The sequence below is a fragment of the Cyprinodon variegatus genome, unplaced genomic scaffold (assembly GCF_000732505.1).
Source record: "Cyprinodon variegatus isolate N-32 unplaced genomic scaffold, C_variegatus-1.0 Scaffold623, whole genome shotgun sequence".
In the NCBI taxonomy this organism is placed as follows: domain Eukaryota; kingdom Metazoa; phylum Chordata; class Actinopteri; order Cyprinodontiformes; family Cyprinodontidae; genus Cyprinodon; species Cyprinodon variegatus.
The window spans coordinates 365,354-391,362 of record NW_015151076.1 but is presented as its reverse complement, the minus strand read 5'-3'; the positions used below and the strand labels follow the sequence as shown (position 1 = coordinate 391,362).

The 26,009-nt window shown below is 38.4% G+C and overlaps 2 protein-coding genes across 5 annotated transcripts in view; both read left to right on the top strand.

Annotated features, from left to right (window-relative positions):
* LOC107096419 (L-threonine 3-dehydrogenase, mitochondrial-like) overlaps positions 1-5,634 on the top strand; it is a 6,924-nt gene extending 1,290 nt beyond the window's left edge. Inside the window, exons 3-9 of the mRNA XM_015393060.1 lie at positions 459-501; positions 580-650; positions 748-897; positions 992-1,164; positions 2,255-2,345; positions 2,437-2,706; positions 4,940-5,634. Coding sequence (XP_015248546.1) covers positions 459-501; positions 580-650; positions 748-897; positions 992-1,164; positions 2,255-2,345; positions 2,437-2,706; positions 4,940-5,085 — 944 coding nt within the window. The 3' untranslated portion in view covers positions 5,086-5,634. The remainder of the gene's footprint in view (positions 1-458; positions 502-579; positions 651-747; positions 898-991; positions 1,165-2,254; positions 2,346-2,436; positions 2,707-4,939) is intronic.
* A 1,511-nt stretch (positions 5,635-7,145) lies between these two features.
* srrm1 (serine/arginine repetitive matrix 1) lies at positions 7,146-25,563 on the top strand. Of its 4 annotated transcripts, XM_015393067.1 has the most exons (18): positions 7,146-7,275; positions 7,849-7,938; positions 9,571-9,693; positions 12,249-12,419; positions 13,975-14,069; positions 18,306-18,335; positions 19,772-19,981; positions 20,068-20,253; positions 20,354-20,473; positions 20,563-20,771; positions 20,872-20,952; positions 21,488-21,574; positions 21,770-21,905; positions 22,017-22,103; positions 22,181-22,654; positions 22,747-22,927; positions 24,526-24,699; positions 24,801-25,563. In XM_015393067.1, exons 1-18 carry the CDS (start codon positions 7,255-7,257, stop codon positions 24,909-24,911), a joined length of 2,586 nt encoding a protein of 861 aa, XP_015248553.1. In that variant the 5' UTR covers positions 7,146-7,254; the 3' UTR covers positions 24,912-25,563. The 4 variants fall into 4 exon arrangements, with proteins under 4 accessions (XP_015248553.1, XP_015248551.1, XP_015248552.1 ...); XM_015393065.1 differs by lacking the exons at positions 7,146-7,275; positions 7,849-7,938; positions 9,571-9,693; positions 12,249-12,419; positions 13,975-14,069 and adding an exon at positions 16,164-16,690 and having other exon boundaries at positions 18,241-18,335; positions 24,526-24,710; XM_015393066.1 differs by lacking the exons at positions 7,146-7,275; positions 7,849-7,938; positions 9,571-9,693; positions 12,249-12,419; positions 13,975-14,069 and adding an exon at positions 16,165-16,690 and having other exon boundaries at positions 18,241-18,335; positions 24,526-24,714.
* Positions 25,564-26,009: the final 446 nt, after the last annotated feature.

The following is a 26,009-nucleotide window of genomic DNA, read 5'->3' as shown; positions in this document are numbered from 1 at the left end:
TCTACTTAAGTAACAAATGTGTGTACTTTTGACTCTGCTGTGCTTTGGTGATGGGCATCTTGTGAGCAAAGTAATAGGAAAAATTCCTCAGATCATTTATAAAAAAGATGCAATAAAATGTGACAAATTTGACAGTTTAAGGAAAGAAGCTTTGGTGAGCATTTGTCCACAACAGAGAATTACAAGAGACACGTGCACTTTGTTTTTCAACCTGCACTTGCTACAGGACCCCCATTTTGACTAAACACAATAGAGTGAGAACAGACAGTGTTTGGGAGATAAAAGGAAATAGAATAATAGCCTTGGGTGACGTTTGTTCTGGAATAAAGCCTTGGCACAAACAAAAACCCTTTTTGTCTACCGTTCTTGTGTGTTTTCTACATGAAATTCGAGCCAAACCTTTATTGATGTAAGAATATATCTACATTATTTTTTTAGTCACATGTCTCTGTGTGCAGGTGGTTTGGGGCAGTTGGGTGTGGGTCTAGCTGAGATGCTGAGGTGAGTTCCGGCAAACTCCTGACATAAACATTAAAGTATTTGAAACTGGAACTATCTTGTAACTTTGATGATTTCCAGGAGCCAGTATGGACCGGAGAGCGTAATCTTGTCAGACATCAAGAAGCCCCCATCGCATGTTTATGCCAGTGGTGAGGAAAGGCTGTTTAGGTTCTACCATCTGAAACATTTTAATCTCTAAAAGGTTTCTCATTTTCCATTTTTTATTCTTAATTATTTCTCTTTTAGGCCCGTTTGTGTATGCCGATGTGCTGGACTACAAGCGCCTCAGAGAGCTGATAGTAAATAACCGCATTACTTGGCTGGTCCACTACAGCGCCTTGCTTAGTGCTGTGGGTGAGGCTAATGTGGCTTTAGCCCGAAAGATAAACATCACAGGTCAGTTTTGGTATCCAATGTTAGAATGTATTATTTTTTTAAGTCTGGTGAAGGTTTCAAGCAGCCCATATCTGAGTTTCTATTGCCTTTCCAGGTCTACACAATGTCCTGGACCTGGCCCTGGAGAACTGCCTTCGCCTCTTCGTCCCTAGCACTATTGGAGCATTCGGTCCTTCTTCTCCACGGGATCCTGCCCCTGATCTCTGTGTCCAGCGTCCGAGAACCATCTATGGAGTCTCTAAAGTGCACGGGGAACTGATGGGAGAGGTACAGTTTGCAAACGCAAACTTAAATGGAAAGAAATCTTCACAAAAGTATTCATGCTCATTAAGTTTTCTTTGTTTTGTCACTTTATGATCAAAAACACCACTGTATTTTATTGGGACATGATGCGATAGAGCATGGCAGATTATCATAGGGAGAGTAAAGGAAAATAACATGATGGTGGGTCTTTTTTTACAAATAAAAATCTGAATCTGCTTTTTTTTTTTGGTCATCTACTTTTCATTGGATACCACCAGATAAATTTAAAAGCCTATTTATTCATTTAAAGTGATGAGCAGAGGAAGGAGGGAATTAATCAGAGAAGGAACCTTGAGGTAAATAGAAACTCTGGTGGAGCTGCAAAGATTGACAGCTCTAGTAGAAATATTAGTTGTGCAATTCACAAATTTAGTCTTTATGAAGAATTAACAGAAAGGAAGCTTATGGTGAAAGAAAAACCTAAGGAAGTCAGTTTTATTTATCAAAAGTCATGAAGGGAACACAGCAAGCATGTAGATTCTATATGAGGAGGACATTGATCACTACCCATTAATATAAATACAACCTCTCTGCAGTGAAGCACGGTGGTGGCAGCATCATACTATAGGTATGTTTTTCTTCAGAAAAACAAGGAAAATCAATTTTGAGCTGCAATTGAATATTTTATATTCAATATAAAAAAAAACATGTGTATAAGTGTTAGAAGGATCCAAACAAAGTCAAGTATTTTATCCATTTGAAAATCTTTGGAAATACATAAAAATTGCAGTGCACGGACGTTCTACACACAGTCTGCTTGAGCTTAAGCTAATGGCAAAGACAAAAGGACAAAAATGTAAGTCTTTAGATGAGTAAAGCTGGCAGAGACATACTTATCTCTGAACACCTAGCACTGTAGCAGATGGTGTTTCTACGGAGTAATAAGTAAAAGATGGCAGAACACAGAATATAAGTTTAAAAACATGATTTTACAAAATGCTTAATTAGCCCATGCTCTACTTTTTGTCAGTCTATTAGATAAATTGCAGTTAAATAAAGTTTTTTGGCCATAATATGACAAAAATGACCTAATCTTTATCATTTCTTTCTTAAGTATCTCCATCATAAATATGGATTGGACTTCCGCTGCCTGCGATACCCTGGGGTTATATCAGTCAACACTCCTCTTGGTGGAGGAACAACAGGTACAAGTCAAAGTCATCTGGCATTCAGTGTAAATCCATTGTGATAAGATAGATAGGATTGACTAAAATCTTAAGACTTATGTCGTTCCAGATTATGCAGTTCAGATCTTCCACGATGCTCTCAGCACAGGTCACCATGAGTGCTACTTGAGACCTGACACCCGACTTCCCATGATGCATATCTCTGACTGCCATCGCGCCACCATAGAGTTTATGCAAACTCCAGAGTGTCAGCTGTCTTTGCGCACTTACAACATAGCTGCCATGAGCTTTACCCCACAAGAGTTGGCCCAAGAAATCCGCAAGCATCTCCCAAACCTTAAGGTCACCTACAATCCAGACTCTGTCCGCCAGACAATTGGTATGACCTATGCAAACGTGTTGCATGAACATTTTTGTTTATATATGAATTGCACAACTCATTTAGACATCGAATCAAAGTTTACTGATATAGCACTTTACAACAACACCAGGAAGACCAAAGTGCTTCACAGAAAGATAAAAACATTGCAAAAAAAAAAAAAAATCATACCAAAATCATAAGCATAAAACAATGTGGCTTAAGTATTAAAAGCCAGTTTAAAAAAAAGAGTCTTTAATCTGGACTTAAAAAGGTGCAGATCAGTGAGAACCTGCAGACCGAGGGGCAGATTGTTCTACACTTTAGGTGCGGTAAACTCAAAGGAACGATCACAGACCAGAGAGCTATATTTAATATCTCAGTAAATATAGCGGAGTGAGACCATGAAGGGCTTTAAAAACAAGTGTTAAAAATGCTTAACCAGCCTATCCTCAACATGTCATGTCAATGCAATTCACTTTAGTCTCTTTATATTCACAAATTCATGACAAATGTCATCCACCGTACAGGCACTTTACAAACCAATCAGAACCAGTTTCTTTGCAAACATTTAAAATCCAATTCCATTCAATATTCTACAACAATCCAATTGTGTTGATTCAGGTGTAGTCGGTAATACATTATCAGTTTGAAATAAAGTTAACAATGTAAGGAAGCCTTGTAGACTTTGCAGCAGTCCCTGGTGAAGAAGCATGTGGTGACAGTGGGGAGGAACTGAACACAGTGTGATTGGTTTTCTGCTTTCAACAAGTTAAAGTTATGAAGACAGGAAAATGAAACAGAAAAAAAAGAACTGGGTCAGCAGTAACCATCTTTGTTGAAGATAAAAAAGAGGGTATATAGAGTTAATTTTAGCGATTGCTCTGTTCAACCCTCTTTACTGCAGCTTGACAAAACCACACATAGATCATTTTATATAGAGTTAATGGGAGCATTGAAACCTTCGGTTCTCTGTCAAGGAAAGTAACACCACTACATATGAAATCAGTGGGATAGGGTTATTTTATGTGCGAAAAAAAAACAAAGATGTTTCTCAAAATTAATGGCACCAGAAACTCAGCCAGTATCTCTATACTATAGAAAATGAGATGCAGCCAAAGAGAAAAAAAAAACAGAATCAGGAGTAGTTTGTGGGGAAAGAAAAACAAAAAAAATATTCAAAGTTAACAAAAGCCAGATAACGGCTTCATCCAGGAAAGAGACAAAGCTGTAAATGAATAAGTGCACTTAGATGGGTGTATTTCTTTTTTTTTTAAGCAAAAAGGTCAATGGTAAAAATACAGTAGCACCTTTCATGGTTCTCTGAAGAAGTGACACACCTACTGGTAGAACCACTGGGTGAATAATACTTTCTATGGAGAGGAACTGCAAAGGCGCTGTCTAAAGTAAATGGTACCAATATTACAACACAGGTTATTTTTATGAGATAATAGTAATAAAGCTGGATGATTAATTTATTTGTGGTACCACTCTTTGCAGGCTCAGACTGGAAACGATTTTCGACCCTGGCATTTTTCCACTTATGGACTCAACCTGTTCATAATGTTCATAAACCGCCTTGATATACGAAATGTCGCCCAATTTGAACCAAAGTCTACTGATCTCTTAGAACATAAATCGAAAAAAAAGCATTTTTCACCCATAGACGGCCATCCTAGACTGCCAGATTGGGAAACATCCCAACCTGGCAACAATGCACGTAATACAGGAAACGTTTGCCTTTAGATGCAAAACCTCATCATGCACCGCAGCATATTTTTGCAAAATATTCTAACATAAATTCACCAAATATAAGAGGAACATCGTAGTTTGGTTTAAAGAAAGCATTTTAGTTTTATTATAATTTATTTTGTTGCAAGGATTTTACAGTTTGTAGAAATAGAAATAGAAAATTACACCATATGCTAACATCAAGGATGTGCATGACAAGGAAGGGCGATTTATACTGCATGCATCATTTTATTAGTTAACATTGTATTACTTCATGAGGTCCTTGAGTTATTTACTGTCACAGGTAGGTGCTTTGGCCGGAGAGTAAGTCTTAGGGCCTGTATGATTTAAGGAGGACCGGCCCTCACACGCTGAAATTAGGACCAGCCTGGATTACCAGTTTAATTACCTTTTAATTTAATTTAACCCTCATATTCTTCTATTCAGAAATAAACATTTTAATTGCTCTTAAACTCCCACTATTCTACCATACACCTGATGATGCATTTGTGTTACTTTGCAGCAGACAGCTGGCCTGTAAGATTTGATGACTCCAACGCCAGGAGGGATTGGGGCTGGGCTCCAGCCTTTGGGCTCGATGAGATGGTGACAGATATGCTGTGCTCTGTTAGAGACAAGAGGACCAGAGAGGGATTTCCAGTCAGCTAGCACTGCCTTTTCAGCAGCAGAGAGACAAATGCTACACCACTGCATTTCTTCAGCCTGCATTTACCCATATGCTTGCTCTTACTTCACTTTGACACAGCATCTGTCTTTTACCAGTAGCTCCAAGTCAGAGCCTTACAATTTACAGTGGAAACAGAAATGTCTCAGTCTGCTTCAGGAAATCATGCACTGTTTAAGCTTTTTATCATATTTGTTTTGTGTAACGTCATAAGCTTCTCTTTACATATGAGAAAGTAACCATTACTATCAATTCTTCACATTCTCATACTTTGCTTTAGCGCCATTGATCTTTCCATGCAGCACTACATCACCCTTTGTGTTACAGTGTATGGACCAGCTGCAGCCTTCAGAGTAACCAAACCATTGTTTAAACCAGAATCTTCTGGAATGGCTGCTCATCTAACTCTGGACTGTATTTACCACAATGTTCATTATGTCTCTCTGTTCACTCTTTCATGATATTAATAATAAAATTAATAGACCCTCGATGTAGAATCTTTGACAGGAGATTATTTGATTTTCTTAGACAGAACTGGGTTTGAATAACTATTATTTCTGATAGTGAATAAAAATATGGTGTTCAAGAACAATAAAAATATTATTCAGACGAAGTAGTGTTTTACTCTATCCATAGAAAAAGATAATGATGCTACACAGTTAATAATAAATAACGGCAAAATAAATATAGTATATTTTTGTCATTACTTTTTGCCTTTGATTAAAATGATGGATTATTAATCATAATCTCCAATTATAATTCTAAATAATTTTTCAGAATCAATGAGATAAAACTGCACCAAAAACAAGTGTGGGAGAAAATTGATAGATATTTGAAAAGGGACATACAGAATAGGATTAGGGTCACTCAAAAAAAAAAAAAAAAAAGGCTAATGAATTCTGACCTATGGCCAGAGTTCTGACTTCAATCTCAGAATTTTGACTTGAACCTGAGGAATAATTTAATTAAATTCAGATATAAATACCTTTTTTCTTTTTTTTTCAACGGCCCTAATCCTTTTCCATAGGCACCAACTCAGAAATGTCTGAAAATCTATTTTTTATTTTTTTTTGGTTAACTATATTTCATAAGCTCAACCCTCCTATTTACTTTAGAGATTTACCATGAATAATTTTTCATGTTCTCATACTTTGCTTTTAGGCCCATTATTATTTCCTCCAGCTCTGACAAGGTTCATAGGCCGTGCTTAACAAACAATTTTCAACAAAATTACCCTGTTAGCACATTCATTCAGAGCTGGGATGATGGGTTCATGTTTCTATATATTTTTTTTAACTAATAAAGAAAAGTGTCTCACAAAAGAGTCATATGATCTTAAGACCATTGTCTGTTTTTATTTAATCCCTGGTAGCCTTACAGCTTGATTATTTCTAATGAAAGTTTATTTTGTACCTTAAATAGAGAACAAAATATATAGCATAGAATTGTTTACATAATCTTCTTGTAACAACTTGTAACAAGTAACAACAAATAGATGCATTAAATTCTATTATACAAATGTGATATTTTTAGATATCGAACGATTATTAATAGAATCATATCTCATTAACAGGATCATTAATGAGAGAAGAGGAAGGGATTAAGTGATAATGATCAGATTAAGAGTTGGTCATACCTATGTAAATGACTATTTATATTTAATAGGGAGGAAAAATAATTATATATGTGAAGGATGTGGAGAAAAAAAATATAGAACATGTGCTGATGTACTGTAAAACTTATGAACATGAAAGGGAGAAATTGAGAAGGATCTTTGGAAGGACTGGTAAAGAATGGATTCTTAAAGGAATATTGGGAAATGAAGGAAATATAAAATATATTCATAGATTAAGGAAAGCATTATTTATTTATCTACAGAATACAAAATTAAAAAATACATTTTGATGTAAAGTAATGTTGCTACACACTCATGCACAGTAGGTGGTGGTATGCACCTTAAACTTGCTTGCGATCCGCCATAATAGAAAAGGAGAAGAAGAAAAAATCCGACCCAACAGGAAACAGTTTCTACGTGTAATGCCTGGCTCCTTCCTGTAGGGGGCGCCCGCTCCATCCGGCTCCCACTCGAGATTTTCACCGGGGCGACGTACGTCTTTCTTCACGGCGCCTGTCACAATCGTATTTCAACGAAAATGGACGCGGGATTTTTCCGCGTAAGTGCTTTAAAATAACTTGATAATACGTTATAACCCGTTTGTTTCATTTCATGGTGATATATTATTGCTATTTGGCGTCAATACGGCGTGTGTGATTTAAGTTGGAGGCCATACAGTTGGAAGCGGTGCGGTCATGGCTTCGTCTATCAACTGATGGAAAACAATTTGAATGCCGGTTTGGGGGACTTTCTTTTATTCAGCTAAGCTTTAATATGAACAATTTGTTGCTTGCGGAAGTACTTTTTGATTTATTTAGTTAACCTTTGTTTTGCTGGTTGGTAGTGTTTTAGGTTATTTTAGGTTGTTGCAGGAATTAGGCCAGACCCTGGCTTAAGATGGCGCCTGCCCGGTGCGTCGCTTGTGTTTCCGATTAGCTATTCACTAATACTTTTACGTTTTTCTAACTGTAAAACTTAGAAACATGTCAGTTGAGTATTTGCACAATAATGTCCTGCATTTCTTTCAACCTGTTTTGATTGTGGTGACACCTACGAAAGTTGTATATTGATTTTGAAGAGTTAGAAATAGCTCAGATATTCTGACTAATAATGTTTGCTTGTATTTTTTTAGGGTACGAGTGCGGAGCAAGACAACCGTTTCAGCAACAAGCACAAAAAACTGCTAAAGCAGCTGAAATTTGCAGAATGTCTGGACAAGAAGGTGGGTGGTGTCCAACTTTACGCAGTAGTGAAATTGCTGTTTATATCGCACAATTATTATTTTTTTGTGAAAGTCTGCGAACTTGAAGTCTTCTAGCCAAGCTGCAAAAGTAAAATATCACTAAGAGTTGTGCAAATCAAGCCGATATTTTCTATTTATGACTGTCAAATCAATAGACGCACAAAAAATGTGAAGGATTACAATATATATTACAATATGTGTGTTCCTTGTGGGGTTAGTGGGTAAGATCTTGACTTTATTTCATAGATTAAAATATAAATCTCTGGTGTTCTTTATTGTTTTGGTTTTTATTGTATACATTGTTCCTAAGACTATTCTATCTGTATAGATGAGTAATACTAGCTGACACCTCTTATCAAACTAAAATAGCTGCTACTGATAAATAAGCAAATTATCATAAATTAAACTGTTGCCTAGGAGTCGCACAAAAATCATGTGGGTGTTTGGTAGGTGTCTAGTAAAATAAATATTTATCTTTTCTACTTTGGTCAGCAGTAAACAAAGAATCCTTTTCTTAGAAGAATCCAAACCTTAGAAGTGGTAACTGATCAGATAATTGGTTGGATTTTTTTTACTTAAAATTGCAAAGCCTTAGAAAATAATTGAATCACTGTCAAAATGGACACCAAATACTTCAGGTGAGTAAGAATTGCTGCACGTATTGTGGGAAATGTGTGATTTGGACTTTACATTTTTAATTCTTGCTATATTTTGCTACAGTGGCATTTAAAACAATCACAGAAAGTGTTAAAGATACATGTGGGTCCTTTTGGCTATAAAATTGTTCTTGCATAGAATCACAAATACTCCTGTAAATATAGAACTTTCATTTTATCAGGAAGATAATTTGCTGCAACAGACAAATAAAGTAGTGCATTAACTGCTGAATATTCATCCATTTTCTATACCATGCAGGTGGGCTGGTGCCTATCTCCAGTGGTCATTGGGCGAGATGCAGGGCAAACTCTGGATTGGTTGCCAGTCCATCGCAGGGCAATCCTGAAAAGCACAAGATAATTGAAACTAAGGGTGTCCCGATACAACTTCCAAAACGATACCAATATTTCAGCTTTGAGAATTTGCTGAAACTGACATTGACCCAATACGATATTAGCACAAATCAGATCAGCTTTTATTATTTCTTTTATACTGTAGAATGTAAGAAAAGGACTGATCAGGTAATAGAACGAAAACAACAAAAGGTATGAAATCAACTGACTCATGTAAAACCAACCAATAATCTACAAAAACATTAACAGAAGGAGAGTGTTTCTATTGGCATGAAAACATCAGATATTTGAGATTCCAGCCGATTTGTGGTCGTTTTTGGGTGTTTGCAGAAGCATCAGTTAGACTTCATTATCTTTAACTCCTCTTTTTTTTTTTCTTTTTTTTTTTTTTTTTTTCTCACATAAGTCCAGTTAAACTTAATGTTGTCTTGCCCAACCCTGAAGGGAGAAGGCTTTCGTGTAGTAAGAGTAGAAGTAAGTGAGAGGAGTTGTTGGTGAAGACTGAACTACAACATTGCTGCTACATTAAAATGTTTCCTTTTTTGTAGAACATGTTTGTTTTTTTTGTATTAACATGGTGTCTTATGTTTTTTCTCCCTAGGTGGACATGACCAAAGTGAACCTAGAAGTCATCAAACCATGGATTACGCAACGTGTGACTGAGATTCTGGGGTTTGAGGATGACGTGGTCATAGAGTTCATATTCAACCAACTTGAAGAAAAGGTAAAGTCATTGTCTTAACTTTGTGTTGTTTGTTTACATACCTGTTTTTAAATTAAGGCTTTTGCTTAGCCAGTAAGAAGGGACATAAACAGATATTTGCAGATCCTAGTGACACTGAAAATGAGTGGGTAAAAGAAAAATAGTCTGATTTGTTTTACATGACCATGTTTTGCTGTTTTGTGACAACATGCCTTTATCAGCAGTCTTCTAATGATGATGTGATTTATGATTTAAAAGGCCTGAACCAATATGGATGTTATACCTTGCATCAGAAGTATAGCACCAACATCTAATTAGCTCTCTCCTGAGCCCAAAGTCTCTGAGCCCAACTCTCCCTTCATGATGCAGTGTGTGTTTTGAGGTGAGTTGTATATAGGGATCATCCATATCATGCCAGTGAAAGACAAAACTGAACAGTGCCATAATCATACTGTCCGTATTGATTTATAGTTCAAAATGATGCTGCTACGTTCATTTTTAAATGTTATATATGAAAAAGAATAATAAAGAAAAAAGAAAAGCCAATAGCTTGTTGCTTGGCATTATATTTAGTTTTCTTACCTGTTGAAAAACTGAAAAGTATTGTCTCACTGACCGTCCGGATTGCAAGTTTCACCTCAATTTCTGTAGGGTGAGGTTGCACGTTTATTCATAATTGCACCTCTCAGCAGCTTCTATATCCTCTTAAGTTTTTATTTAGGAACAACATTTTGGTTGATTAAAAAGAACCTTTAAAATCTCAGCCAATCAAAATGGATTAGTGTTTTATTGTTGGGGATAAGTTTATGTAAGGATAAAAATAAAATGAATAACCATATTTAAACAAAGAGGGAAAAGAACAACACATGTCACATTGGACATAAAATACAGAAAGCTTTTAATTTCTCTTTTTTTATTTTATTTTATTTTTTTTGTTATGAATGTTTCATTTTTCTCGAATCTCAAATTGGAGACTTTGTATTTGGTTACTAATACAACCAACTTAAGTATTTTTACTTTTTAAGGTTTTTAACCATTCTCTTTTTAACTCAAACTATTTTCTTTTCTTTTGATTTTGGTCTGGCCTTATAAATTCTGTTTTGTTTTTTTCTTCTTATTTTTAAGGCAAAAACTTTCTATTTTAATGTTGCTGCAATATTATTCTTCTATTTTTGCTGAACTTTTAAATGCACATCTTTGAAATTAAAGATAAGTGCTTTACATTTGCACATTGATAACTTCAACCACTGGAGGTCAGCAAAACACCATTTCATTTACTGGAAACAATACTTTTCAGCTTAGTAGTAATTTCCCAATGGACACCTTAAAAAATACTTTTAGCTCTGCTTTAACCTGAAATCATTTTTTTTTTTTTTTGTGTCACAGGGTTTTATTTCCCTTAACAATGTTTACTTAATATAATAAAACTAAACCAAAAATATCCATTATACACTCACCTTACATTCAAACCTCTTGATGCCCAAGTATTGGTTGGTTATTGCACATATTCAGTATATTTGATTTTAAGAATATAAGGCCTCAGAGGGTCCAAAACCATGAAACAATGGAATATCTCTGCTAGCATCATTACTGGCCTCGTATATGACTATAGATTCTCTGTGTTAAAATTCTTTGGTATTTATTCCAAATGTTCACATCAGGATCAGTTCTAGTTCATTTGTTCTACTTCTGAGTTTAGTTTGCCATAGTTTTTCTTTTAGTTTTGCGGTTTTGATTGAGCTAACTGTAAAGTACTTTGACATTGTGGAAAGAAATTGTATTGTAATAGAGTTGAGATGATGATGTGTCTCAATTTACTCTAGTTTTAAATAAAATATCTACTTTTGTTTAACTGTGTACTCATTATTGCTTGTTCGTCTCTTGCAATTTAGATAAATGATATAACATTATGCTCAAGGTGGTTGAGTCTCAAGCAGTAGGGAGGCGGAAGCAAGCCAATGGAGCTCCGTGCCCACTGATCCCACGGGACTCACTGAAGACACCGGGACTGTACTTGCTGTGTTTGGTTTTCATGCACTCTGTATTGTGCTTACTTGTTTAACCTCAGAAGTGTAGACTGTGGGGAGACTGGAAGAAATGGGGGTGGGTAGTGATAGGGGACTGAAAAGTAGTGGGGTAGGTCTGAGGAATACAAATAATCTCTCGAAATGCTGTTATAGGGTTTACTGTTATTAATATTTTACAACAGCATTTTTTTGCATGCATTTTTATACTACTAGACATGTCTCCCCTCAGCTAACTCACATATTCAGTTCCAAACGATTGTGAGTACAATACAGTTTGAGTAAATCGCTTATTTATTTCTTTCTTTTTTTTCTTTTTTTCTTTTTATGTTTCCAATTCTGATAGTGAAACACTGAGATGTTAAGTATTTGTTTCAGTGTTCTACATGTTATACATTTTGATAAAGCTAATTTCACCTCAGGATTAGTTTAGACAGGGTTAGAAGGTAGGACACCCCTTTCATGGGACCCTGCCTCCCTCCCAATGTTTTCTCTGCAATTATTTAAACGGCCATATTTGTTTCTCTCTTTCCCTTCATGTTTGTGTTGCAGCATCCCGACAGCAAGATGATGCAGATCAACCTGACAGGGTTCTTGAACGGGAAGAATGCCCGGGAGTTCATGAGAGACCTTTGGCCCCTGCTGTTGAGCGCTCAGGAGAACATTGCTGGCATCCCGTCTGCTTTTCTGGAGCAAAAGAAAGAAGAAATCCGACAGAGACAGGTGATGACCTGCATAACACAGCGGCTCAGGAACATCTCACATTAGAGGAGAGCCCCGAATAAATAAATAACAGTTATTGTAACCCAATGAGAAAAAGATAATTTAATGGGCTCAAATCTTCATAGGTTTAAAACATTCCTGTAGAAAGGATTTCAATATTCTATACTTAGGCTGATAGGATATTTAAAATCCTAACTCATTGTGGTGGCTGTGGGTTTTTCTCTGAGAAGTCTCTGCTCCTCCCTTGGTGGGGGGTCGGACTTCCTGGGTTGGCCCCTCCTGGGCGCCTTTGCTCTTGGTATCCCTTTGGGCGTCTGGGCCTTTGGCTCCCCAGCACTCTCCTCTGTGCTCCGGAGGGGCGCATCTTTGGCTCTTCGCAACCACTATTAAGCATTTTTCCTTTGGATAAACTTTACATACACAAGTGCACTCTAACAAACAACTACAGGTGCTTGGCTCCAGGTACTGAGGCCACGTTCACACTGCAGGCCGTAATGATGAAATCTGATTTTTTTTGCGTTGCTATTCACATTTCCAAATATATGCGACTTGTATGTGATCTCCTGTGTGTACTGCATTCATACAACGCAAGTGTCCCGCATGCGCAGTAGGGGATGTAAAGACATCAGAAGCGAGCGTGCTCTGTTTACGGAAGTAAACATGGATGGTAGAGCTGGAGCACATCTAGCGATCTTTCCCAACCTTATAAACACAATCTTTTCGAGATTGTTAAACATACATACTACTCTCTGGATCATCATCCGGCATGGTTGTTGTTTTTCTTGCCGCTTCTGCGTAGCAAGACGCAGAATAGTGACCTTTGTTGGGTATTAATGGCGCTCAGGTTAAATTAATGATTAATGGCCGTTCAGACACAGGCCGTGTTTGAAAAGCTCAGATTCACATCGGATTCAGGACCACAGAGCCATGTGGCCTGGGTCACATTGGAAAAAATCTGATCTGTGTTGTTCAGACTGTCATGAAAAGATCAGGTGCAGGTCGCATATGAGCAAAAAAAAATCGGATTTGGGTCACTTCGGGCTGCTTTGTGAACGTAGCCTTAGAGATTCACTTCCATAAAGAAAGTCTATATTCTTATCTTCAGCTGCCACAGTGACATGTCAGATTAAATAATGCTAATTTTACTTCAGCAATAGTATCAAGGTGTTACTTTATTGTATCTCTTATACTGTATCCGTTGGTTGTGCTGTTCTTTTCACATCTCTTTGCAAGTGACGAAGCACACTGAAGATGTTTTATCTTTGTCTCCCTTTTATCTCCTCTTTCTTTCATCTTTTCTGCTTTTTTTTTCTGTTTTTCCTTTCCTTTTCTACTTACATTGTAGTCTCCATATAATCTGTAATACTCCCTGCATGAATTATAATAAAGCTATTTATATGCATTAATCAAGCGGAACACTATGGCGACAGCCGTACTGCTCCACTTTTGAAAGTCAAATCGGTTGGGCTCTTTTTGGCTTCAGGATAAAGAAATTCTAACTCTGTTAAATGGTTAATTGCCCATGTTAACAACACAACTGTTCCATGTCTGGCAGATTGAACAGGAGAAACTTGCCACCTTGAAAAAGGTTGACCAGGATAAGAAGGACAAGGAGACAAGAGAAAGGACTCGATCAAAGAGTCCAAGAAGGTGAGGGTTTTCTTTTGTTACCTGGTGTATGAGCGTGAGGACGTAGCTTTTGCTAGCCTGGCCAGCCAGACTGATGCAACATGTACACGGCATATTAGTCTGGTGAAGGTACAACTCTATTTCTAAGACAAGACTAAGAGAGTCAGCCTCCTCGGGTTAGAACCAATCAGATGATAACGGATGTAACACAGACTCAAAGCGATGTGCTGTTTTTGTAATTTTGTGGTCCGTGTAAGATTTTAAGCAGTTTAAGAAATTTAACAGTTTTTGAGGTTCTACCTAAAAATCTGAGGATATAACATGTGGTCTCAAGTAGTTCCTTAATTTTCTTTGCATCATTGGTCTTTGCGGTCGCCAGCCTGTTGTAATGCTAGCAGAGAAGGGCTGCTCATGGGTATTCTGGCGCCAAGAGCCATGCATTATAAAGTCCTGCCCCCTGCGCAGTGAATGTATTTCCGTCTGGCTGGCCAGGCTAAGCATTTGCTACAATTGCAAAAATTGTAATTGAAATCAGCTTTCATTGTACAAGGCACCAAAACATGGAACACATTACCTGCAGAACTGAAGGGAGAGTCAAACTGGGTCCTTTTTAAACATAAACTTTAAGACTTTTTATTGAGAGGTCAGTCATGTGAACATTAATAATCTAACTGACCTGATTTTATTTCTGTGATGTTTTAATGTGTAATTTGCTCTGTTGTTCTTGTGTACAGTCACTGTGTTTTGTGTAAAAGCCTAACTGGGGACAGACATTGAGAATTAGCCTTAGCTAAAATGTTGTAGTGTGTGACATNTTTTTTTTGTTATGAATGTTTCATTTTTCTCGAATCTCAAATTGGAGACTTTGTATTTGGTTACTAATACAACCAACTTAAGTATTTTTACTTTTTAAGGTTTTTAACCATTCTCTTTTTAACTCAAACTATTTTCTTTTCTTTTGATTTTGGTCTGGCCTTATAAATTCTGTTTTGTTTTTGTTTTTTTCTTCTTATTTTTAAGGCAAAAACTTTCTATTTTAATGTTGCTGCAATATTATTCTTCTATTTTTGCTGAACTTTTAAATGCACATCTTTGAAATTAAAGATAAGTGCTTTACATTTGCACATTGATAACTTCAACCACTGGAGGTCAGCAAAACACCATTTCATTTACTGGAAACAATACTTTTCAGCTTAGTAGTAATTTCCCAATGGACACCTTAAAAAATACTTTTAGCTCTGCTTTAACCTGAAATCATTTTTTTTTTTTTTTGTGTCACAGGGTTTTATTTCCCTTAACAATGTTTACTTAATATAATAAAACTAAACCAAAAATATCCATTATACACTCACCTTACATTCAAACCTCTTGATGCCCAAGTATTGGTTGGTTATTGCACATATTCAGTATATTTGATTTTAAGAATATAAGGCCTCAGAGGGTCCAAAACCATGAAACAATGGAATATCTCTGCTAGCATCATTACTGGCCTCGTATATGACTATAGATTCTCTGTGTTAAAATTCTTTGGTATTTATTCCAAATGTTCACATCAGGATCAGTTCTAGTTCATTTGTTCTACTTCTGAGTTTAGTTTGCCATAGTTTTTCTTTTAGTTTTGCGGTTTTGATTGAGCTAACTGTAAAGTACTTTGACATTGTGGAAAGAAATTGTATTGTAATAGAGTTGAGATGATGATGTGTCTCAATTTAATCTAGTTTTAAATAAAATATCTACTTTTGTTTAACTGTGTACTCATTATTGCTTGTTCGTCTCTTGCAATTTAGATAAATGATATAACATTATGCTCAAGGTGGTTGAGTCTCAAGCAGTAGGGAGGCGGAAGCAAGCCAATGGAGCTCCGTGCCCACTGATCCCACGGGACTCACTGAAGACACCGGGACTGTACTTGCTGTGTTTGGTTTTCATGCACTCTGTATTGTGCTTACTTGTTTAACCTCAGAAGTGTAGACTGTGGGGAGACTGGAAGAAATGGGGGTGGGTAGTGATAGGGGACTGAAAAGTAGTGGGGTAGGTCTGAGGAATACAAATAATCTCTCGAAATGCTGTTATAGGGTTTACTGTTATTAATATTTTACAGCAGCATTTTTTTGCATGCATTTTTATACTACTAGACATGTCTCCCCTCAGCTAACTCACATATTCAGTTCCAAACGATTGTGAGTACAATACAGTTTGAGTAAATCGCTTATTTATTTCTTTCTTTTTTTTCTTTTTTTCTTTTTATGTTTCCAATTCTGATAGTGAAACACTGAGATGTTAAGTATTTGTTTCAGTGTTCTACATGTTATACATTTTGATAAAGCTAATTTCACCTAAGGATTAGTTTAGACAGGGTTAGAAGGTAGGACACCCCTTTCATGGGACCCTGCCTCCCTCCCAATGTTTTCTCTGCAATTATTTAAACGGCCATATTTGTTTCTCTCTTTCCCTTCATGTTTGTGTTGCAGCATCCCGACAGCAAGATGATGCAGATCAACCTGACAGGGTTCTTGAACGGGAAGAATGCCCGGGAGTTCATGAGAGACCTTTGGCCCCTGCTGTTGAGCGCTCAGGAGAACATTGCTGGCATCCCGTCTGCTTTTCTGGAGCAAAAGAAAGAAGAAATCCGACAGAGACAGGTGATGACCTGCATAACACAGCGGCTCAGGAACATCTCACATTAGAGGAGAGCCCCGAATAAATAAATAACAGTTATTGTAACCCAATGAGAAAAAGATCATTTAATGGGCTCAAATCTTCATAGGTTTAAAACATTCCTGTAGAAAGGATTTCAATATTCTATACTTAGGCTGATAGGATATTTAAAATCCTAACTCATTGTGGTGGCTGTGGGTTTTTCTCTGAGAAGTCTCTGCTCCTCCCTTGGTGGGGGGTCGGACTTCCTGGGTTGGCCCCTTCTGGGTGCCTTTGCTCTTGGTATCCCTTTGGGCGTCTGGGCCTTTGGCTCCCCAGCACTCTCCTCTGTGCTCCGGAGGGGCGCATCTTTGGCTCTTCGCAACCACTATTAAGCATTTTTCCTTTGGATAAACTTTACATACACAAGTGCACTCTAACAAACAACTACAGGTGCTTGGCTCCAGGTACTGAGGCCACGTTCACACTGCAGGCCGTAATGATGAAATCTGATTTTTTTTGCGTTGCTATTCACATTTCCAAATATATGCGACTTGTATGTGATCTCCTGTGTGTACTGCATTCATACAACGCAAGTGTCCCGCATGCGCAGTAGGGGATGTAAAGACATCAGAAGCGAGCGTGCTCTGTTTACGGAAGTAAACATGGATGGTAGAGCTGGAGCACATCTAGCGATCTTTCCCAACCTTATAAACACAATCTTTTCGAGATTGTTAAACATACATACTACTCTCTGGATCATCATCCGGCATGGTTGTTGTTTTTCTTGCCGCTTCTGCGTAGCAAGACGCAGAATAGTGACCTTTGTTGGGTATTAATGGCGCTCAGGTTAAATTAATGATTAATGGCCGTTCAGACACAGGTCGTGTTTGAAAAGCTCAGATTCACATCAGATTCAGGACCACAGAGCCATGTGGCCTGGGTCACATTGGAAAAAATCTGATCTGTGTTGTTCAGACTGTCATGAAAAGATCAGGTGCAGGTCGCATAAGAGCAAAAAAAAATCGGATTTGGGTCACTTCGGGCTGCTTTGTGAACGTAGCCTTAGAGATTCACTTCCATAAAGAAAGTCTATATTCTTATCTTCAGCTGCCACAGTGACATGTCAGATTAAATAATGCTAATTTTACTTCAGCAATAGTATCAAGGTGTTACTTTATTGTATCTCTTATACTGTATCCGTTGGTTGTGCTGTTCTTTTCACATCTCTTTGCAAGTGACGAAGCACACTGAAGATGTTTTATCTTTGTCTCCCTTTTATCTCCTCTTTCTTTCATCTTTTCTGCTTTTTTTTTCTGTTTTTCCTTTTCAACTTACATTGTAGTCTCCATATAATCTGTAATACTCCCTGCATGAATTATAATAAAGCTATTTATATGCATTAATCAAGCGGAACACTATGGCGACAGCCGTACTGCTCCACTTTTGAAAGTCAAATCGGTCGGGCTCTTTTTGGCTTCAGGATAAAGAAATTCTAACTCTGTTAAATGGTTAATTGCCCATGTTAACAACACAACTGTTCCATGTCTGGCAGATTGAACAGGAGAAACTTGCCACCTTGAAAAAGGTTGACCAGGATAAGAAGGACAAGGAGACAAGAGAAAGGACTCGATCAAAGAGTCCAAGAAGGTGAGGGTTTTCTTTTGTTACCTGGTGTATGAGCGTGAGGACGTAGCTTTTGCTAGCCTGGCCAGCCAGACTGATGCAACATGTACACGGCATATTAGTCTGGTGAAGGTACAACTCTATTTCTAAGACAAGACTAAGAGAGTCAGCCTCCTCGGGTTAGAACCAATCAGATGATAACGGATGTGACACAGACTCAAAGCGATGTGCTGTTTTTGTAATTTTGTGGTCCGTGTAAGATTTTAAGCAGTTTAAGAAATTTAACAGTTTTTGAGGTTCTACCTAAAAATCTGAGGATATAACATGTGGTCTCAAGTAGTTCCTTAATTTTCTTTGCATCATTGGTCTTTGCGGTCGCCAGCCTGTTGTAATGCTAGCAGAGAAGGGCTGCTCATGGGTATTCTGGCGCCAAGAGCCATGCATTATAAAGTCCTGCCCCCTGCGCAGTGAATGTATTTCCGTCTGGCTGGCCAGGCTAAGCATTTGCTACAATTGCAAAAATTGTAATTGAAATCAGCTTTCATTGTACAAGGCACCAAAACATGGAACACATTACCTGCAGAACTGAAGGGAGAGTCAAACTGGGTCCTTTTTAAACATAAACTTAAAGACTTTTTATTGAGAGGTCAGTCATGTGAACATTAATAATCTAACTGACCTGATTTTATTTCTGTGATGTTTTAATGTGTAATTTGCTCTGTTGTTCTTGTGTACAGTCACTGTGTTTTGTGTAAAAGCCTAACTGGGGACAGACATTGAGAATTAGCCTTAGCTAAAATGTTGTAGTGTGTGATATGATGCATGAAACATACTTGTCCCTATCAAATAAATAAATAAATAAAATATGGCTCCTTTTCCACTGAAAGCACTGGAATTTAACACCCCAGGATTTTTACTATCCGGGTAATTCATCGGGTTGCTCTCTCATTACTGTGGAAGCCCAATGAAACTGCACTACACCTTCAGTCCAGTGGGTGGCGGTAGTAAAAACATGTGGCTCTCCCTTTACCTCTGGCCAGCTATAAGTAAAACCCAGGCTTTATAAATTTGTTTGACATTTCATTTTTTTTATCAACCTTCAGTGTTTTTAACTGTATGAATCATTCGAAATGAGTACAAAATATAATTTACACGCTTATTTTCTTTTATTATAACCAATTAAACCCCAGATATCTACAGGACAAACAGACATTTTTAGTCAAAATCTTATTTATTAAATTCTACATCCACAAACAGTGAAGTAAGTATAAATGTATTTATCCTATGTTGATGAATACACAGATAACTTCATTTAATGTTTATATTCTATATTTGGTCAAAGACAAGTATAGTTTTGGTCGGCAGTGACGATTCTCCCTATGTTTAGCTCAATCTGAACCAGTGTTGGTTTTATACATTTATCTCTATATTAAAATGTTTCCTGCTGTTTGTCTGATCAGATGGAAGACGAGGTCACCAGGAAAACGCGAAAGGAAACGCAGTCCATCGCGATCCCCAGTGCGTAAACCTAGCCCGGTTGGTGGGGACTCTCCCCCTCCGCCTGTGGTTCAGTCAAACACTAAAACATCAGAGCAGCCCGAGGAGCCGGACACATCAGGAACAGGCCTGCCAGAGACGGTTATCCAAGAAGCTTCGTCTACAGGATTAATGTAAACCTTTCCTCTGAATCTAAAATATATTTGGTTTCTATCTTCTTGCACGCTTCCTTCAAAATCCATTTTTCTTTTCTTGGTAGTGATACAGTTGTAGAGTCAGTTAAAGCAGACTCTGTGGCTGAAGTCAAAGAACCATCTAGAGAAAAATCCCCGAAGAAAGAGGAACGACCAAGATCTCGTGAAAGGGAAAAGGACTCTAGGAGGGAAAGGCCCCACCATCGCTCACGTTCTCACTCTCGTTCCCGCAGACGACGCTCTCGGTCTAGGTGACACTTTACACACACCACTATACTAATATATGCCTTTGCCTTGTTTATATCGATGTATGAAATATCAAACTAAATTGTTTCCTCTTCGCTGTACTAGATCTTACTCCCCTCGTAGAAGACAAAGTCCCAGGAGGAGAATGTCTCCTCGACGAAGGAGTCCACCTAGACGTGGCCCCACTGGCTCCAGGCACAGACACAGACGGTCCCCTATTCACAGGTCAGTGTCATCTTTTGAAATATTCATTAATAAGATCAGATTTGAGCTTTTTTAATTGTCTTGGGTATTTATAAATGTGTTAATTTTAGGCGACGTTCCCGTTCTGCTTCATCTTCTGGTAGCAGCTCCTCTGGGTCACGTTCACCTAAAAAACCTGTTAAAAGAATATCTACCACACCACCCCGAAAACAAGCCCATCATCCCGATGTATCTGTAAGCCCCGCTAGGAAAGAAAAGAGCTCGCCTTCTCCTAGGGCCAGGAGAGGCCGGGGCTCTCCTTCCCCTCCCAGATCATCAGGTACAACCTCCTCCATTTGGACATAGATCTCTGTCCCTTTACAACATTCAAAATTGTTCATCTTTGTGAATGTATTTTTAAACTCAAGAGTTGCTTTCAGGACTGAAACGAAAACCTGGAGGAAGGGATGATTCTCCTCCTGATTTTGTGAAGGCCAGAACATCTGAAGGGTCTGAATCAGGTAAGAGTTTTCATCTTAGAAGAGAATCAAAACGAGCCCCGTCAATAATGCAGCACAATCCCTGCAAACTTATTCCCCCTTTATAAACATGTTGAAGCTCCACATGTTAAATATGGAACTAATAGAACAGGGAGCTGCAGCAAAAATCTGTTTAAAATGATTAATTAAGCGCTTCAGAAATCTGATTTTTATGGAACATTTGCAGGAAAGAAAAGCTGCTATAAAATCCGTTTTGGAATGTGTTCATCAAGTTCATGAGGGTGGTCTGGGACGAGATTGAAAACATCCAAAAAGACTGGTTAAACACTTATACTTGAACCACCCTTCACTATAGTGAAAAATAGTGGAGGTGGTACCTAATGTGACACAATGGAAAGGGTTGAAAAGTAAGAAAACAAAATGCCTTTTTATGCATTAAGAGTCGGTTGTCTACCATACTGTTTAAATTTTCACCATATAATGACCAAATTAACTTCCTCTAAACTGTTCCTGGCATTGCTCACACTGATCAGACACTTAATGCTTTACATTTCAGAGGAGGATAAAAATGAGAAAGGGGCAACAGCAGATTCGGTGCAGCAGCGACGTCAGTATCGCAGACAGAATCAACAGTCTTCTTCAGGTTAAGAAGCGTTTTTGTTTTGTTTTTTCCTCCCTGTCCAAACAGAGTTTCTCTCTCTATCATCTTGCCTCCATTGTCTCATGGACTTTAGAAGCTGTGTCGTAGATCCAACCTTGTCTTGTTTTTTTTCTCTTTACAGCAAAGCATAAAGTCATAACTGACAAGAAACTGATTTATATTTTTGTTTGTTTTCAGATTCAGGATCCTCGTCCTCAGAAGACGAAGGACCAAAGCGGCCGACAGCGGGGCCAGGCGCCAGAAATGGTGAAGTTAGAAGGAAACGGAGCCGTACACCCTCACCTCGTAGGCGGCATAGAGACCCCTCCCCAAGGTAGGGTATACTTTTAAAATATCATTATTTTTCTCATTGTTAAATTGGTTCAGGGTCTTCTCTTTTTACCCAATGTGAGATTTAAATGTTTTTATACATTTACACATTCAGGAGGAGACGTTCTCCATCTCCAGTACGCAGACGTCGCTCTCCTTCCCCACCGCGACGTCGGAGATCTCCCTCCCCTCCTAGACGCAGGTACTGTTGCTGTAATGAAAATAGTCACCTATCAATAGTTTTGAAGTGGTTTGCTTTACAAATACTTCTCTTCTCAGGTCTCCTTCCCCTCCTCCGCGTCGTAGGTCTCCGTCTCCCAGGCGTTATTCTCCTCCTATCCAGCGTCGCTACAGCCCCTCACCTTTGCCCCCACAGAAGAGGAAGCTGTCCAATTCCCCCACGAAACGCTTTTCTCCTGGTCCTAAGCGGCGCTCCTCCAGGTCGCCTAAACGTAGAAGTTCTCCTCCTCAGCGGAGACGTTCTCCTCCCTCCTCTGTTTCTCCTCCGAGACACAGGAGGAGCCCGCTGTCTGCCAGGCCAAGCAGGGACACTCGATCCCCTGTTGGATCTGCTAGACGCCTCTCCAGGTCGCCGGCGAACCGCAGTCGCCCTATTAGGCGATCCACTAGTCCCCAAAGACGCTTTCAATCTCCCAGCATGTCTCCGTCCAACCAGCGAAGACAGCTGTCCCCTCCACAGGGCAGTAAACTCATCCGCAGGGTGTCTCGCACCCCAGAGCCACGGAATAAACGGTACAGATAGAAAAAGCTTTCATCCAGAAGTGGCAGATCTTTTGTAATCGTTTTACATAATTTGTTGCTAACTATCTTTCCTTTGTTTATAGAATCTCTCCCAGTCCAAAGCCGATAAGGAGAGCATCCTCCAGATCACTTTCCCCTCAGCCTGCAGCTCAGAAGCGTCCGGCCTCTGCCTCCCCCTCACCTTCTCGCTCTGTGAGTGGGTCTCCACCACCACCCCCTGCTAAAAAGGCTAGCAGTGCTTCTGGCAGTCAGTCTCCAGGCAAGGTTAGTCAAGAATAATATAAAAACTCATTTATTTCGGTTGTTACTTTATCTTTTGAACTCCCCCATAAATTCTCTAAAAAGTATGAAGAGCAATGTCTTAAGACGGGATTTTTCCATCCCTGAAATGGAGGCAAATATCAGCAGCATCTTACCTGCCTGTCTGGACTGTTGTCCAGAGTACATGATTCAAACCACTTCCCTTTGGCAGCAGGCTGCATAGGGAGGCTGATTTAATTTTCCCACACAGAGTACCACTTCCTGCTTTAGCCGTGCTGCATTTCTCCACCGTTATCTGACTGAAGTCCCATCGAGAACATATTAGTATTAGGAAGATGAGACACCAGAGCTTCGGATGCAGACAAGGTCAAAGGTCGTGGTTTAAAAAAAAAGGGTGCATTGTATGACGGAGGAGACTCATTCACGACCTCCAAAACAAAACTCCTCCTGTTGCATGTTTCCGCTGTCCATAGCGTTCCTTGACAGCGTTGTTTCTAAGTCACCAATTTAGTGCTACTTGGTCCCAATGGAATTTTCTATTGGGAAACTACTAGCACTAAGTTGCTAACTGGTTAGCAAGATGCTTCCGAGAAACCGGCCACAATCAAACTTGCTTGCGTACTTTCCGCCAATGAAATTCACTTAATTCACTCGTGTAAAGTCGGGCACCACTTGGGAGAATTCGGAAATGTAATGTTTAGAACAGCTGTTTCCCTACGACTTCAAAAAAGCAGAATGGTTTTATAGTCTTAACTAGTCAAACACCTTTAAGCAGAGTCCAACTGGGCACCCATTTTGATGTGCATATAAAGTTGAACTAATGCTCCCCTGGATGACAAAATGATAGACATCATTCAAAGTGTTCACATTGTTTATTATAATGCTTGTTTGGATCAGTGTGCTTCTGTTTGCTTGCTTGTTGCTAATCCATAGCAGTGTCCTTTCTGAGGAACCAAAAGGGATTTTTTTTGTTTCTTTTTTACAATATCAACAGTGGTCTAGTCCTCAGAAATGTTTTCAACAGCAGCTCTGTTAAGTTTCTGATGTTCAGGTTATTCCTAACGTATTTTTTTTCTTGATCAACCTGTCAATCAGTAGATTGATCCAGGTTCCAGCTAGTGGCTTCTGGTGGTTTCAAACCATAGGCTGCAGCTCTCTGTTGGTTCCAAGCAATGATTTGCTTCAGCAAAGCAAAACAGACAGATGTGGAAGGCTTGATAGTTCTAGGGAAAATTTTTCTTTGTAGGGTTGCTTTGTTTTTGCAGATGTTTACATGAAAATGACTTCTTCACACCTGTAATCGAAGCAGCCTGAGCTTCTGATTGACCCTTAGCAGCAGATTTCCTATGAATTAACCATAACCAAGTAGTCAGTGAATACACTGCACAGTAAATGGAAATCATTTTCAATAGGCCATTCTTCTATATTTAAAAATCCTTCTTAATGGTCTTGCATATGTAATTTTACTTTTTGATGAGACTCTTTATTTATTCAGATGCACCTGTGATTAAAAAAAGAAATAATCTCTGATGGGGGTTGACAAAGTTGAAATCTGTATAATACGTGTGACATTTGATAGCATTATCTAAAATCTTTTGCAGAACTCTGATGTGGATGGTGGTGGGAAGAAAAAGAAGAAGAAGAAGGAAAAGAAACATAAGAAAGATAAGAAGCACAAAAAGCACAAGAAGCATAAGAAGGAAAAGAGCAGTGCCGCTGTGACCAGCGACGTTCAAGAAAGTCGGGCTGCAGAGGAGGATGGTGATTCAAGAAAGGTAAAGGACTTGTAGGTTTGTTTGGTTTTTTTTTCTACCAATAATGGTATAATTTCTATATAATGTTTCCTAAATTTAAAAGATGCATTGATATTGTGCAGGAATCAGAGAGCGAAGTTGACGACAGCTTAGATGATCTGGAGAAACACCTCCGAGAAAAGGCCCTGCGCTCAATGAGGAAGGCCCAGCTGTCTCCCTCAGAGATGTCCTGAGAACAAGACGCCTTTGAGTTTTCCCTTTCACTTTCGATGTTTGTTATCATCTTAGGTTCAGCTTAAGAATGTACAAATTGTTGATCCTTGGTTCTTTTTACTGGTTTGGTACATTCTGAAGAGTGAGTTTCTTTAATAAATGAATCCATTAGATAGTTTAAACTGTAAAACTTGTGTTGACGACAGTTTAAGAACATTTTAATTTCAGAGGTTTGAGTTGGGCAGGTTAATGATGCGCGTTGATGTGCAGTCGTACATTTGAGAAAGGATTGCATGTGTGTTAATATGTCTGATGTGCATGGACCGCTGACCATATGATGAGTGAAGGGGAACTAACACCACTCAATAAGATACTGTTACCCAGCGTCAGGGCCCTGCTCACCCAAGAGACTTTAAATATTCTGACTTTCCTGGGTTGTTGGAACATCATTTAACCTGCTTTATTCTGACTTTGAAATTGTCTTATTTGAAAATAAAAGCAATTAAATGTGATTCATGCTTTTTTTTTTTTTTTTCTAAATTGATCGATATGCAATTTGTGTTGATACCCCTGAACAGCTGTTTTCTGTGGGACTGCTATAGTGTATGATTTGTATTTAGTAGCCTTTTCTCTTGTCATCCTTTCAGAATTAAAGCTTTTTTTAAGACTGGGTGAGTGTTTCTGCTTGGAAACCATGTTTACTCATGTTTATCTGCTAAAGAAATACAATTATGTACAGAGTAAAAAGAATCGCAGCCTGGTAGTTTTGAAAAGCTCTGGCATGTTGCTCTGATTAGGGATTTTAATTTCCATCCTACATCAAGGTAATAAGATGTTCTGCAGGTTGAAGCTTATTTTGATTAACTAGGTTGAATTTTACTATTTAATACAATTTTACAAATTTTAATTAATAGCTTAAAAGGTGTTGAACCTTTTTTTTTTTTTTTTTTTTTTTTTTTAAACATGTAAAGTTTTTGGGACAGGAACATTTTAAAGGCACACCCACCCGTGTTTTTCATGTCCTACAGAAAATTGATTTTTACTAATAACCTATTTTTCCTGGCTCTATTTTCAATTTCAACTTATGCTTACGTCCTCATTTTAAGTCCTCTTGATCT